The sequence below is a fragment of the Rhineura floridana genome, chromosome 20 (genome assembly GCF_030035675.1).
Source record: "Rhineura floridana isolate rRhiFlo1 chromosome 20, rRhiFlo1.hap2, whole genome shotgun sequence".
Taxonomy (NCBI): Eukaryota; Metazoa; Chordata; class Lepidosauria; order Squamata; family Rhineuridae; genus Rhineura; species Rhineura floridana.
This window is the reverse complement of record NC_084499.1, coordinates 5,571,643-5,585,379: the sequence shown is the minus strand read 5'-3', so window position 1 is coordinate 5,585,379 and position 13,737 is coordinate 5,571,643. Positions and strand designations below refer to the sequence as shown.

General features: G+C 42.0%; 1 protein-coding gene across 6 annotated transcripts in view; it reads left to right on the top strand.

Annotated features, from left to right (window-relative positions):
• SPTAN1 (spectrin alpha, non-erythrocytic 1) overlaps positions 1–13,737 on the top strand; it is a 91,536-nt gene that overhangs the window by 20,029 nt on the left and 57,770 nt on the right. For all 6 annotated transcript variants that reach the window (XM_061603672.1, XM_061603673.1, XM_061603671.1 and 3 more), the window contains 9 exons: positions 1,126–1,259; positions 3,335–3,479; positions 3,968–4,122; positions 6,221–6,356; positions 7,552–7,653; positions 8,664–8,801; positions 9,507–9,617; positions 13,335–13,412; positions 13,571–13,726. In XM_061603672.1, the coding sequence (XP_061459656.1) occupies positions 1,126–1,259; positions 3,335–3,479; positions 3,968–4,122; positions 6,221–6,356; positions 7,552–7,653; positions 8,664–8,801; positions 9,507–9,617; positions 13,335–13,412; positions 13,571–13,726 (1,155 nt within the window). The remainder of the gene's footprint in view (positions 1–1,125; positions 1,260–3,334; positions 3,480–3,967; positions 4,123–6,220; positions 6,357–7,551; positions 7,654–8,663; positions 8,802–9,506; positions 9,618–13,334; positions 13,413–13,570; positions 13,727–13,737) is intronic.

Sequence of the window (13,737 nt, the reverse complement as noted above, 5' to 3'; positions counted from 1 at the left end):
TCTTGCAGAACACACTGACCTACTGGGTATATAAGGCGGTCTCTTAAATAACCTAGTCCTGAGCTATATATATTAATACCAAAACCTTGGATGTGACCTGGTAGCAGATTGGCAGCCAATGCAAATTCCACAAACAAGGTGTTACATGTTGGTGATAGTTCGCCCCCACAAGCAATCTAGCCGCTGTGTTTTGCACTAGCTGTAGCCTCCAGACCAATCTCAAGGGTAGCCCCACATAGAGTGCATTGCAGTAATCCAACTTTGAGGTTTCTCACACATGGAGAACTGATCAAGGTATCCTTATTCAGGAACAGCTGAAGCTGTATTACCAGCCAAAGATGGTAAAAGGCACTCCTAGCCATCTAGGATACCTTCAGCTCCAGTGACAGAGCTGGATCTAGGAGCACTTGCAAACTGTGCACCTCTTCCTTCAGGGAGAGTGCGACCCCATTCAGGTCAGGCAACTTACCAGACCTCACTCAACCACAGAGCCTTCATCTTGCCAGGATTCAGACTCCATTTATTAGCACTGCATCTAGATGTTGGTCTAGGGCCTGCTCAGTCGTTTCCAGTTCAGATGTTACAGAGAAATGGAGTTGAGCATGATTAGCGTACTGATGACACTTCACTCCAAATCTCCTAAAGACTGCTCCCAATGTCTTATATAGATGTTAAATAGCATTGGAGACAATATAGTGCCCTGCAGCACCTTATTGCTCAAGAGCTAAGAAACATCCATTGCTCTCTTCTGGAACCATCCCTGGAGATAAGACCAGTACCATTGCAGAACACTGTCCCCAATACCCATCTCCCAGAGGACGGTCCAGGAGAATACCATGGTTGATGGTATCAAAAGCTGATTAAGTAGGATTCATCTAGAGGGTCACAGATTCTCCATCTCTGGTTTAAGGATTAGTGCTGCTTTGAACAAGGGTGAAGAACTTGTCAATTCCTTCTGAGTTTTCCAGTGCATGAAAGGAAGCTTTAGATTATTCCTGTGAAAATATTTCTTTGTAGAACAGTTGAATTGTGAGTGAAAGATGATGTAAGCTAGTCCAAGAAGAAAGCAGGAATTACTTCAGTTAGTGCAAATTCATCAGACGGTCTCTCCACTCCACTTTCTAGGAGCAGCACCCTGAAGAGGAATTAATCAAGTCTAAACAAGATGAAGTCAATGCAAGCTGGCAACGTCTTAAGGGGCTGGCTCTTCAGAGGCAGGGAAAACTCTTTGGAGCAGCTGAAGTGCAGCGTTTTAACAGGTGTGGGCTTGACCAGTTTTGTCAACATCACTTTTTTTGTCTGAATGAAGAGTTTCATAATGGTGTGTTTCTGCATGTAAAATTAGGTGCATGAAGCAGCCTCATACCGAGTCAGGCCCTGGTGCATCTAGCCCAGGATGATCTACTTCAGGGATGGGGAACCTGTGGCCGTCCAGATGTTGTTGGTCCCATCATCCCTGACTGTTGGCCATGCTGGTTAGAGCTAATGGGAGTTGGAATCCAACAATACATGGAGGGCCACAGGTTCCTCATGCCTGATCTACTCTGACTGGTAGTGGATCTGCAAGAGGTCTTGTGCAGAGGCTTTTCTTACACTCTGTGCTTAAGATCCTTTAACTGGAAGCATCCAGAATTGAACATGGGACATCCTGCATGCAGAGCACATACCCTACAAATGCGCTGCAGGCCTTCCAAAAGTGGTATGAACACTTGCCAGACTCAGTTATGGTTCTGCCTGCTCAAGGGAATGAAGAACTTTGGCTGTCTAGATCAATGTTCTTCAACCTTGGGTCCCCAGATGTTGTTGGACTACAACTCCCATCATCCCCAGACAGCATGGTCAATGGTCAGGGATGATGGGAATTGTAGTCCATCAATATCTGTAGACCCAAGTGGGTCTCGATAGCCTGTTTTTTACTGCATAATCATTAGAAGTGCTTTCTCTCCCAATGGCAACCCTGCCTTACATCCTGAACTCTCTAGCTGGGCAACCAAATTTTTTCTCATGTCTTTTTCTGTTGCATGGGGATATCTTTGCACTGTAATCTAGTTTGCACCACCTGCCAGTCTCCTTGCACTCTGTAACAGAGGCCTTTCTAATGGTAGGAATGAAGAGCTGGAGCACACTAAAGTGGTAACTTTTCTAGGAGGTTGGGATCCTAAGCCTTTTAAGAGATGCTGAAAAGGGAGAATATTGGCAGACAGATGTTCTTCCACTGTTAGCTTTGTGTTGCTTTATGCAGTTCTAACATCCAGATGTGCTGTTCTCCTTGGATTTCTTTTAGGTAGTTTTAAAGAAGAATGGTCTGGGCTTCTTTAGGAGGAAGGGCAGGCTATAAATTTAATAAATAAATATAGATAACACATTTTAGAGACAGAAGATCTTCCTGTGAACTTCTTAATGAGATACTCCTTTTGATAATTACTACTACTACTCAATGAAATATTTAATCTGCCCACCAGAATCAAGGTCCAAATCCGTCTGCCATGGATACAATAAGTAAATGGTCAGGAAAGAAATATGCTTTACATACTGAAAAATAAGAGCAAAGAATTCTGGGAATGATAGCAAGCATCAGGGCCAGTGCCAGAGGGCAGCCAGGGTCCCTGCTGCCTGGGCCCCCCCTGAAGAGCCCCTCCTCAGGTGAGAGAATGGTGCTCCCGTTTCGTGATCTGCGGCAGGGTCGCAGAGGGAGCTCCCAGGCACCACCCCCAATACAGACAGTGTGGGCTTCAATAAGCTTGCACGCACACCCCACCTATCTCTCCCGTCGGTTTGAATGCTGTGCGTGCATGCCTGCCATCGCCCCAGATGGCAGCAGGAGCTTCTCTAAGGAGCTGACACCCCCACCACCATCTTGGTTGATGGCAGGCATGAGCGCTAGGTGTGCATGTCCTTCACGAGAGGTAGGTGGCATGTGCAGGTGGGCTTATTAGCTCCGTGCCGCCTGTATGGGAAGGTGTTGGGCTACAGCACCATGGGCCCACGTCAGGCTGGTACCCAAGGGCCCAATCATGCCTGGCGCCAGCCCTGGAGAGCATCTTACTAGATCACTGTTTATAGAAAACAGGTCGAGACCCCAGTGGAATCTGTTCTTGTGAGGTTGGAGTTGCCAGAGAATCTGAGAGCTGCTTCTCTTCTTACACTTGAAAAGCCTACATGTACTCCTGAGAAGATACTTTTTGAGCACCAAAAAATGTTGCTTTTATTTGTGTGTGAATAGTGGGAACAGCCTTATCTTAATGGGGATTGTTGCTTTGATGGAGATCTTTACCTTCTTTCCTTACCCTGGTGGAGAGATGTACATGAACTTAGTTGGGTTTGTTTCTTACAGGGATGTGGATGAAACTATAGGCTGGATTAAAGAGAAAGAGCAGCTGATGGCTTCTGATGATTTTGGCAGAGATCTTGCAAGTGTGCAAGCTTTGCTGCGCAAACATGAGGGCTTGGAGAGGGATCTTGCTGCTCTGGAAGACAAAGTAGGTGGAGTAGATCTTTTATGTGAATAATATTAAAAGGCAAGGATGTTCCTTTTAAAAAAAATCATGTTATTAATACTTTAAGCAGACTTTGCAAGACAGAAAACAAATGTCCCTTTCAATGACTGTCACAATGATTGTGCCAATGTATAACAAAAGGAGTCTGTGTTTGCATCATTTCTTGCTATTGCCATTACACAGTTGTATTAATCCAATTTAACCTGTCCGTTTCAGCCACAGTAAGCTTTTCTGCTCCAGTCCGTAATATACACCAGTCCATTAGATATAAATTTTAATTATTATTTTTTGTAATCTCAATCTTCACTGCTACCCACGCATTTTTTCAGTAAGAGCCTAATAATTCTGTGTGTGATTCTCCACTTCAAACATTTCAAGAAAATCCACTTAATATTTTTTGCCAAAATTGGCTTTGGTTGATCTTGTCATCACCTTGTTGCGCCTCTCTCTCTGTGTGTCTCTGCCTCTAGGTGAAGGCTTTGTGTTCAGAGGCAGACAGGCTGCAGCAGTCCCACCCTCCAAATGCCTCTCAGATCCATGTGAAACGGGAGGAGCTGATTGCAAACTGGGAGCAGATTCGCACTCGGGCAGCAGAGAGGCATGCTCGCCTGAATGACTCCTACCGGTAAGAGCGTCGTGTGCCTGGAAAGATGCTCAAAACAATAGGATTGTATCCAGTGTTCATCAGAGTAGGAGAGCCAGTGTGGTATAATGTTAGAGTGTTGGACTACAACCTGGGAGACCAGGGTTCAAATCCCCACACAGCCATGAAGCTCACTGGGTGACCTTGGGCCAGTCACTGCCTCTCAGCCTCAGAGGAAGGCAATGGTAAACCCCCTCTGAATACCACTTATCATGAAAACCCTATTCATAGCAATGGAAACAACCCATTGAAATAAATAGATGTGACCGACTCAGGGCCATTCATTTCATGGGTGAAACATTTCAGAGTAAAACTTAGTTGGATGCAATTCATAATTTCCCCACCCAGATTCACTGCAATGTTGGTGGGGAAGACTAGAGTAGTTTTCATATAGATTAGCATTTTGCAGTGGTGTGTGCGTTCATGTGTCTTGGATTTTGCTTCCAAAGTAAATATTTTCATAGGCTTCTGGGGAGGAGTGAAAGTGGTTTATCCTGACATCTGCAGTAGAACAAGTTTTCTAATTATCTCCTAGTGTGGCATTCCTTTAATCTGTTTTTGGCACATAAGCCTCCAGGATTGTCAGCATGTCGGATATCCAGTACTCATAAGGGTGTGGTTCACATTGGGAAGAAATCTGTCCTGTGCCTCTGATACTAAACATTTCTGGCCAAATACATGCATTCATGGCCAAATATTAAGTCACTCAAAAGAAAAAAGTCCTTACTGCAGCCAAATATTTGGCTGGCTAGTTCAAATTCAGTGAAATTCAAAATTCTTCATCTCCACTCCCTGCAGTGCAAACGATGCAAACACTCTTTGGCCGTTCTGCTTCTTGGTCCCTCACCCACTGGCCAGTCCAAAGCTCACAGTACTTCCTGTGTGAAGTAATTAACGAGAACCTCTTTTTTTCCCCTTGTCCCATGTGTTTTTCAACATCACGCCACCTCTGCATCTCTTGTAAACCTCTGCTTTTTCTTTGTAAACCAGACTGTTTTATCCTCCCTCCTTCCTTCCTAGGACCTTTACCTTTACCAAATACTGTTTTTCCCCTTTCCCCTTTTACTCTCTTTTACTTCACTTGTGAAACCACAAGGCAGGAACTTGGTACACCTGTGGTGATGTGTAAGGGTCACTTCACATTTTAACTTGTTTCCAGCATGGAGATTAACCTACATGCACCCAGGATATATCAATAGTAGAAGACAGTGGTAAAATGGTGGTGGACAGCTGAACTGCTCCTCCCCATAAATCATCAGCTTCTCTCTCTTACTCCCCCACTCTCTCGTTCCCCCCCCCCCAAAAAAAATCCACTTCTGCAAAGTATTTCTTGGGCCACTATGGATTCACATGACCCATAAAAAGCTTTGCAGAAGTGGATTTTAAGAAGAACGAGGAGACAAAGTAACTGATGGTTTGAAGGGAAGAGTTGGTCAGATCGTAGCCACGTTAGCACATCACATTATAGACCATAGGTAAAATGATGTGCCGGAGTACGTTGCTCCTGCTGGGAAACAAGCCATGGCCTGGCTTAGTGTTACGCCCAAAACAAGGCTCTTGGTTTGCTTCTTCCCAAATGAGCCACAAGTGGTAGCCAAGGTTTTTTCTTGGCTTATTGCTTGTGCTTTGTTTGGTGGAAATAAACCACCGGCCCCAGTTCTGACGTAACACTGAGCCAGACCATGGCTTGTTCCCCAGCAGTGCGGCAGTAGCAGCCAGGAGTACAGCACCTGCAATTTCAGCATCATGCATGAGTAATGCTGCCTGTCCACGTTAAATCCATACTTTTACTTTAACTATGGTTTTAACTTGTCCAGAACGGCCTGGTCCACACGTCAACAGGAAAGGAGACAGGTGTGGAAGAAGGCAAGAAAAAACAGTAATGGTTAATTAACTGTCAAAATAGTCATGAGACAGGGGGCTAAGGGTGTATGATGGGGCATGACACTGATGGGAGGACAGCAGGGAGATATTTCAGACACTTGGAAAAAAATGACCTCATGATTCCAGAAGTGGCTAAGAGTGGAATTCCTGTGCAGATAACATTTTTATTTGCTTGCTTGTTTCTACCTCTCTAAAGGTTGCAGCGGTTCCTTGCAGACTTCCGGGATCTCACCAGTTGGGTGACAGAAATGAAAGCTCTGATTAATGCAGACGAACTTGCCAATGACGTGGCAGGAGCTGAAGCCCTGCTGGACAGACATCAGGAACATAAGGTGATAGCCTCAGAACTGAGAATAATAATAGATGAGCTGATTTCTGATAAGGCACTTGGAAGCGGCTAACAGGATTTCTCACTCTAGTGGAGCATTCTGCTACCTGGGTGCCAGTCTAGAGGAGGGCCTATTCCTCTTGCCCATCAGGTGCATTGCTGATGGTGCTGTAACATGCAGCAAGGCTTCTCCCAAAGACTGAAGTATGTTGACAGGTTTGTATGGGTGGAGGCAGTCCTTAAGGGGTCTGTTTAGGGCAGAGATGGTGAACCTGTGGTCCTCCACATGTTGTTGATGGATCCCATCTCCCATCAGATCAACCCACCATGGCCAGTGGTCAGGGATGATGGAAGATGAAGTGCTATCATCGGGGGGGGGGACACACACAAGTTCCCTATCCCTATTTTAGGATTTAAGGGTTAAATTGTGGCCTAGAGCCAATATTTATTACCCTTTCAGAACCAGGCAAAGACATTTTTTATTTCTTACAGGCTTTTTATTTTAATGTTAACATGCTCTACCTTATTATATATTCCAGGATGTTTTACAAAATAAATAACATTTATTTATTTATTTAGTAAGTCCTGGAAGCTTTGCTGAAGGGTGGTATATATACCTTTCAAATAAGCAATAGATAAAATGAGCACCTTAAATGAGCCTGGAAAATTTTTTTAAGTGAGCCAGTAGATCTGCAGATGAGGCTCCTGCCAGGAGTCTAGCTGCCATATTTTGTAGAAATTTAAGCTTCTGGACAGTCTGCAAAGGCAAGCACCATACATGGTATGTTATATTGCCAAAGCATGTGTAACTGTGACTTAATTTGCCTTCTGTCTAGAACAATGACAGCCAAATATCTGTGAATTCTCTCAGTACCTCAACCTTAGACATGATTTAGACTACAGTCCTATTCCCATTTACCTGGGAGTTAGACCCATTGAACTTGGTAGCATTTAAGTAATCCTAATCTTCTATCCATGTCTGTTCAGAAGTGACTGCGCTGTTAGGCTGCAGCTCTCACTCAGTGGGACTTCTGAGTAGACACAATTAGGATTATGCTGTCAGCTTCCATGCTTGAGTTTTAGGCTGATGCTGTACATGCTGTTTTTGCTTGTGGTGTGTGGTTTTTATTTTTTTAATGGTGGCTTTTCAGTTTTTGAATATGGAAACATTCTGAGTTGGTTTGTTTGTTTTGTCATAGGGAGAAATTGATGCCCATGAAGACAGTTTTAAATCTGCTGATGAATCTGGCCAGGCCTTGCTTGCTGCTGGTCACTATGCCTCTGATGAAGTTAGAGAGAAGGTAAGATCACATACCTGAGGCAAGTAACATGTAAGTGGAAAATTACATAATTTGAAAGCACACGGTCCAAAGCATTCTTTTATTAGTTCTCTTCTCCTCTCATTACAAGTGGAGTTGCATCTTATGCAGGGGCTCCGTTCTAAAGTCAGTGTGTAAGACAAAAATGGCGTATAGTCAAAGTTACCATTGAAATTCCCTTAAACTGCCTATAAAGTACAGTACAAAAAATGCATATCTTTGAATGCTAGAATCACACTCTGCATGACGAAATGCTCACATATGAGAGGCACATGAGAACTGAGACCGACTGAGAGAACAGCAGATTTGGGGCATATGCCCATTGAGTGGAATGACAGGTGGAATCGCCTGCACGATTTAATTTTTTTTTCTGAGCGTGTAGCGCAAGTTAAATGTGCTTATGACGTGACTCCACTGTATAATCCATCTCTCATTCATCAACCAACATAATCTATACTAGAAATGAATTGATCTTTTGGATGTGAAACAAATAGGCAGAGACATGAAGTGTGTAGCTATAAAGTAAGTTAACAATATGAAGCTTATGTGCAAACTGGGCCAGAGAAATATCTCTCCCAATTCTTCTCCCTGAGATCTTTTCAACTGGAAGTGGCAAGATCTGAGCCTGATGCTTTTGGTATGCAAAGTGTATTCCTCCCCACCCACTACCCAAAGCAGGAAAGCCTGGCATTATAGATGCCAGAACAGGAGACTTAAAATCAGCCATCCCAACCTTTGGGTCCCCAGATGTTGCTGGACTACAACTCCCATTAACCCCAGCCAGCATGGCCATTGGGCAGGAATTACGGGAACTGTTGTCCAGCAACATCTGGGGACCCAAAGGTTGGGAAAGGCTGCGAGGGTGGGTGTATCTTCCCTTTAATGAGACTTCCTTCTAAATTAACAGTGTTCTCCAGCGCTGATGCATAGAGTCCTAGAGGTACTGAGTATGTTGCCACTAAAGCTGAACCTTTTCCTTCTTCACCCCTCAGCTGGCCATCCTTTCAGATGAAAGAACTGCCCTCCTGGAACTGTGGGAGCTTCGTCGGCAGCAGTACGAACAGTGCATGGACCTGCAGCTTTTCTACCGGGACACTGAGCAGGTTGATAATTGGATGAGCAAACAAGAAGTAAGTGCCACATGAATTGCGCTGAGCATAATTTAGCAGATGACCATGCTGAGGTGTGTTTGCACACCACAAATCATCCAGCACTGACCAGAGAAGAGTACGTTATGGTGTGTCTGAATAATTTGTATGCCTTCTGCTGAACTTTATCTTCTTGTGCCAGTTGCCATTATAGTCCACTGATGATGCTTAGCAGAATCAACCAGTTTGCATGAAACTGGGTGTAATGCTTTCAGAAAGCTCATATAAAGGCTTTTCTTGTTCAGTTATGAAACAAGGTAGAGTAGATCCCCAAGTTTTAAGATGACCAGGAAGCATCTTGCCTCTGTATGGATACTCTGTTCTTAAAAGATTCCAGGTGTTGCATGTCTGCTGGTTCAGACCATTCTGCTTCCTGTTTCCTGCAGCAGCCAGCCCGGTGCTTTAGGGAAGCCCACAAGCATGGCATGAAGGCAACAGCCCTTCTCCGTTGTTCCCTTTCTGTTGGAACTGCTGTTCAGAGGTACACTGTCTCTGAATCTGGAAGTTCAATTTAGCTGTTGTAGCTAATAGCTACTGATAGAACCATCCTCTGTGGATCGTTCTATCCTTTTAAAAAAAAAAAAGCCTTCTAAGCTGGTGGCCATCACCGCATCTTGTGGTTGTGAGTTCCATAAATAAATTCTGCATTGTCTGACTGAGCGCTGTCTTTCTTTTTCTCTCTTTTAGGCCTTCTTGCTCAATGAAGACCTTGGTGACTCTCTTGACAGTGTGGAAGCCCTGCTAAAGAAGCATGAGGACTTTGAGAAGTCCCTCAGTGCCCAAGAAGAGAAAATTACAGTAAGGAATTTTTATGCTGGATTACTCTGCTTTATGTGTGAAAGAGAGAAAATAGGAAGAGCAGTACAAGTTAAGGTATAAATAATATGCAGAGGGTATAGAAAGTGGAAGGGTGTGGAATCATTTTTCCCTCCACCATCTTACTTTATTTTACTGTATTTTTAAAAAGTAAAGACCTAATGGCAATGTGCAGTATAACATGTAGCACCAAAAGCATCCATGTCCGCCTCCTGCTTCTTTGCAGTAATTACTGCATACACATTTCTTCAAGTAGAGCTCTGTGTATGGCAAAGATTTTAATCTTTATATGACTAGAAAGACAAGCATTACAGACCCTCCAAATAGATTGGGAAAGATGTGCTCGCTCTACACCTGCCCAGCCTGTGACTAGATCTGTTTTAGATCAGAGAGGAAAGGAAGTTGACGCATGTGTGCAGTCTGAAACACAGGCCCCTCCAGTTAGAAAGTCCACTGCTGTGTTCCTGCTTGTTCAGTCAGTACTGACAGAGGCATACTTGTAGGTTTTCTGAGGCATGCTGGTATTCTTTTCAGCATGATAAAAAGAAGGAAGACCAGATTTATGTAAAAAGTATTTTTGGTGCCTTTTCTAAGGGCTATACATCATAATTGCTTCAAGAAGCACCGATAGCCTCACCAGTCTTTCACACAGCTATCGGAACATTTACTGCTGTCTTGTCCTCACTAATTGGGTCAGGCTATCCTTAATTAGGTTGTCCCAGATTTTCAGAAACTAGCTTTCTATAGTAGGACCTCTGGCTGGTTCCATTATTGGGCAATTGCCATCTTTGGTTCCAGGTCATTAAAGCCTCCTGGAGATACTAGAATTATCAGGGCTTGCCTGGGACTTGCTTTCAAAAAAGGGCAAGGCCCCATCATATGATGATATATAGCTTTAAGATCTTAAAAACAAGCCATTGCATTGTTTGAATATATGCTGGACTTTTCTTCAGACTGAAAAATACCATCTGCAAAGAAGAGTTGTTTTAAAAGCCATCATTTATGTTCATCACCTAATGGGCTTTCCACTAGTGTTTGATCTGACCCTCAAACCAACTGTCATAAAGATTGAGTTCTCCCATTCTGCACGAGTAGTCTTTTCCCTTTTAACTAATAGGGTACATTTTGTAGCTCTGTGTTCTTTTGCTCTCATTTCAGGCGTTGATTTTTTCTTTATATTTAGTTTTCTACATCAATGTATACCTGAAAAAGGAACAAATAAAATAATTAAAAAGAAAAAAAAGTTAATATTGAGCAGTATTTTAGGCCCTGTCTTCCAAATTTGGGATCTGCTTTCGAGTGGAAATTACTGTTTGTTTATTGCATTTTTAACCCTCCCTCTCTCCAAGGAGCTTAAAGTGGTGCATATGATGCTCTTATATTATTATTATTATTATTAATTAATTAAATTTATATCCCGCCCCATAGCCGAAGCTCTCTGGGCGGCTTACAACAGATAAACATCCAATATACAATTAAAACATATTTTAAAACAAATTGAAAACAAAACCTAATCAGCACATAAACAACTACAAAACTCAATACTAAATATTAAAAAAGTATTAAATATTCACAACAACCCTGTGAGATAGATTAGGGTGTTTTTTTATTTTGGCAAGTTTTTGTGCCTTGTGAAAGTTGGCTTATCACATAGAGCTGGAGAAACTCTAATCATGTGTAGGTCCCTGGCTGTTACTATTTCACTGCAATAAGATCTGCAACTGGAACTTGCAGGAGGCTGAGGAAAAGGACTTGTCATCACAGCCCTTTTGCCTTTTATTTATTTATTTAAAATATTTCTATCCCGCCCTTCTACCCTATAATAGGGCACTCAGGGTGGCTTACAAAAATAAAATCAAACACGTACATAATAAAATTGTAAGCAGTAAAATCACAAAAACATTAAAATAAATTAAAATACATAAAATACAATATATATTGCTGCTGTTAGTCTCCTCTGGAGGAGAAAAGAGGGAGCCAGGTGTCAGCCATCGAGCCTGGTGGTGAGAGGTCCCCTCCCCTCTGAACTGTATCTAAGCCAAACTCTGCGGAGACTCCTTGGAGTGCGCAAGACTAGCACCTGGAGCTCTGTTATCTGCTAGCTTTCTTTCTTTTTGCTTTGTACTTGCATATTTAAATCTAGATTATATTCTTTGTTGTATTAAATTTATTTTGTTAAATTGTTGATTTCTGTTCTATTTGAATTTATTTTTATGTTTTGTGCTTTGTATATTGAATGTTCATTGTAAGCCCATTTTGGCACACCTTGCTGTGGAAACGTGGCATATAAATAAACTTTATAAACCAGTCAGACAAAACATGTTACCGCCTATTTACCAGCTATCAAATCCTCTTATTGTATTGTATATTTACTCTCTATATAGTATGTATATAAAGATTGATGTATTGTGTTTGGCGCCTGCTGGCAAGCCTACCCAGGCATATAATTTTATTTTATTGTATATATTTTAATAGCAGCTGACTTTATTTATATTTTGATAAATTTTAGATTAACGTGATTTTATCAGTATTTATAATGAATATGAGATGTATAGTTTTAGGATTGTAAGGTGTTTTAAAAATTGTTTGTATTTTATTTTATTTATTATTGCATTTATATCCAGCCTTTCCTCCAAGCAGCTCAAGGTGACATACATAGTTCTCCCCATCTCCATTTTATCCTCACAACAACCCTGTGAGGTAGGTTAGGCTGAGAGACAGTGACTGGCCTAAGGTCACCCAGTGAGCTTCATGGCTGAATAGAGATTTGAACCCTAGTCTCCCAGTCATTGTCCAACACTCTAGCCACTATGAATAGGCTCTCTTTCTAAGGATATATTTTAAATTGCTGTAACCTGCCCTCAGACCTTAGGGCGAAGGGCAGGTAATAAATTAAAATAATAATACCATTTTCTATTCTATGTTTAGAGGCTATGGATGGTTAAGCAGTATATGCATCCTGTTAAATAAAATAAAAATAAATAAAATTGTAGTACTTTGGGCAGGATTTCTCTGGTTTGAGATCTGTTTAAAGTGTTTCAATTTAAATTGCTGTGCAAATATTATTAATAATAATAGTAATTCCTTGATTGTGGAAATTAAATTATTTTGTATCAGTTCCTTGGGCTTTCTCTCACATTTGTTTGACAGCCAGAATTTGTTAAGAAAGAGATGATTGTATCTCTCAAATCTCACTGCTGAGGAATGCTTTTTGTACAAGATGGAATCTGTTCCATGGAGCAGAATGTAGTTATTGGGAAATGTGAGACAACCCCCTCTAGTTCTGTACTTGCTTACTTAGGAGTAGGCCCTGTGGAATTTACTTCTGGGTGTATGTATACAGGCCCAGGCAATGTAGCTGCAATCTTAGTGCTCATTGGGAACAAGTCCTATTCAGCAAGTTTGTGTTTGATGGTCTGCTTAAGATCATCTTTGACTGGGTCTCTCTTGTGTTGATTCTTGGCATTGTATATTGCTGCTTTGATGTATTATTTTGGTAGGATTTTATATATTAACAAGTGCTCTAAAGTTCTTGCCTCATTTATCAGGATATTAATTTTAATAGAGTATATGTGGGAGCAGGTTAGAAATGATGTCAATGAGTTTAATTAGGAGTCAGATGTTTGCAGAGATTGCAAAAAGTTCCATGAACTTTCCTTGTGTGCCGCATAAATCAAATTTTGGTGTTTTTTTTTTTAGGCCTTGGATGAATTTGCTACAAAACTGATACAGAATAACCACTATGCTAAAGAAGATGTTGCTACACGCAGGGATGCTGTAAGTTTGTAAAGTACATCATGCAGCTTTATGGCTGGTTTTAAGTTTGTTTGTTTTTAAATAGCTGTGGCGGAGAGAAACCTCTGATGTGATTTCAGATATTGTAGTGACAGTCATGACTAACTAGAGAATCTGACTTCTTTCCCTGCTTCCTTCAGCTGTTGAGCCGTCGCAATGCTTTGCATGAGCGGGCTATGTATCGTCGCACCCAACTTGCAGATTCGTTCCACCTGCAACAGTTCTTCAGAGACTCTGATGAGCTGAAGAGCTGGGTCAATGAAAAGATGAAAACTGCAACTGACGAGGCATACAAGGTGGGATGAGC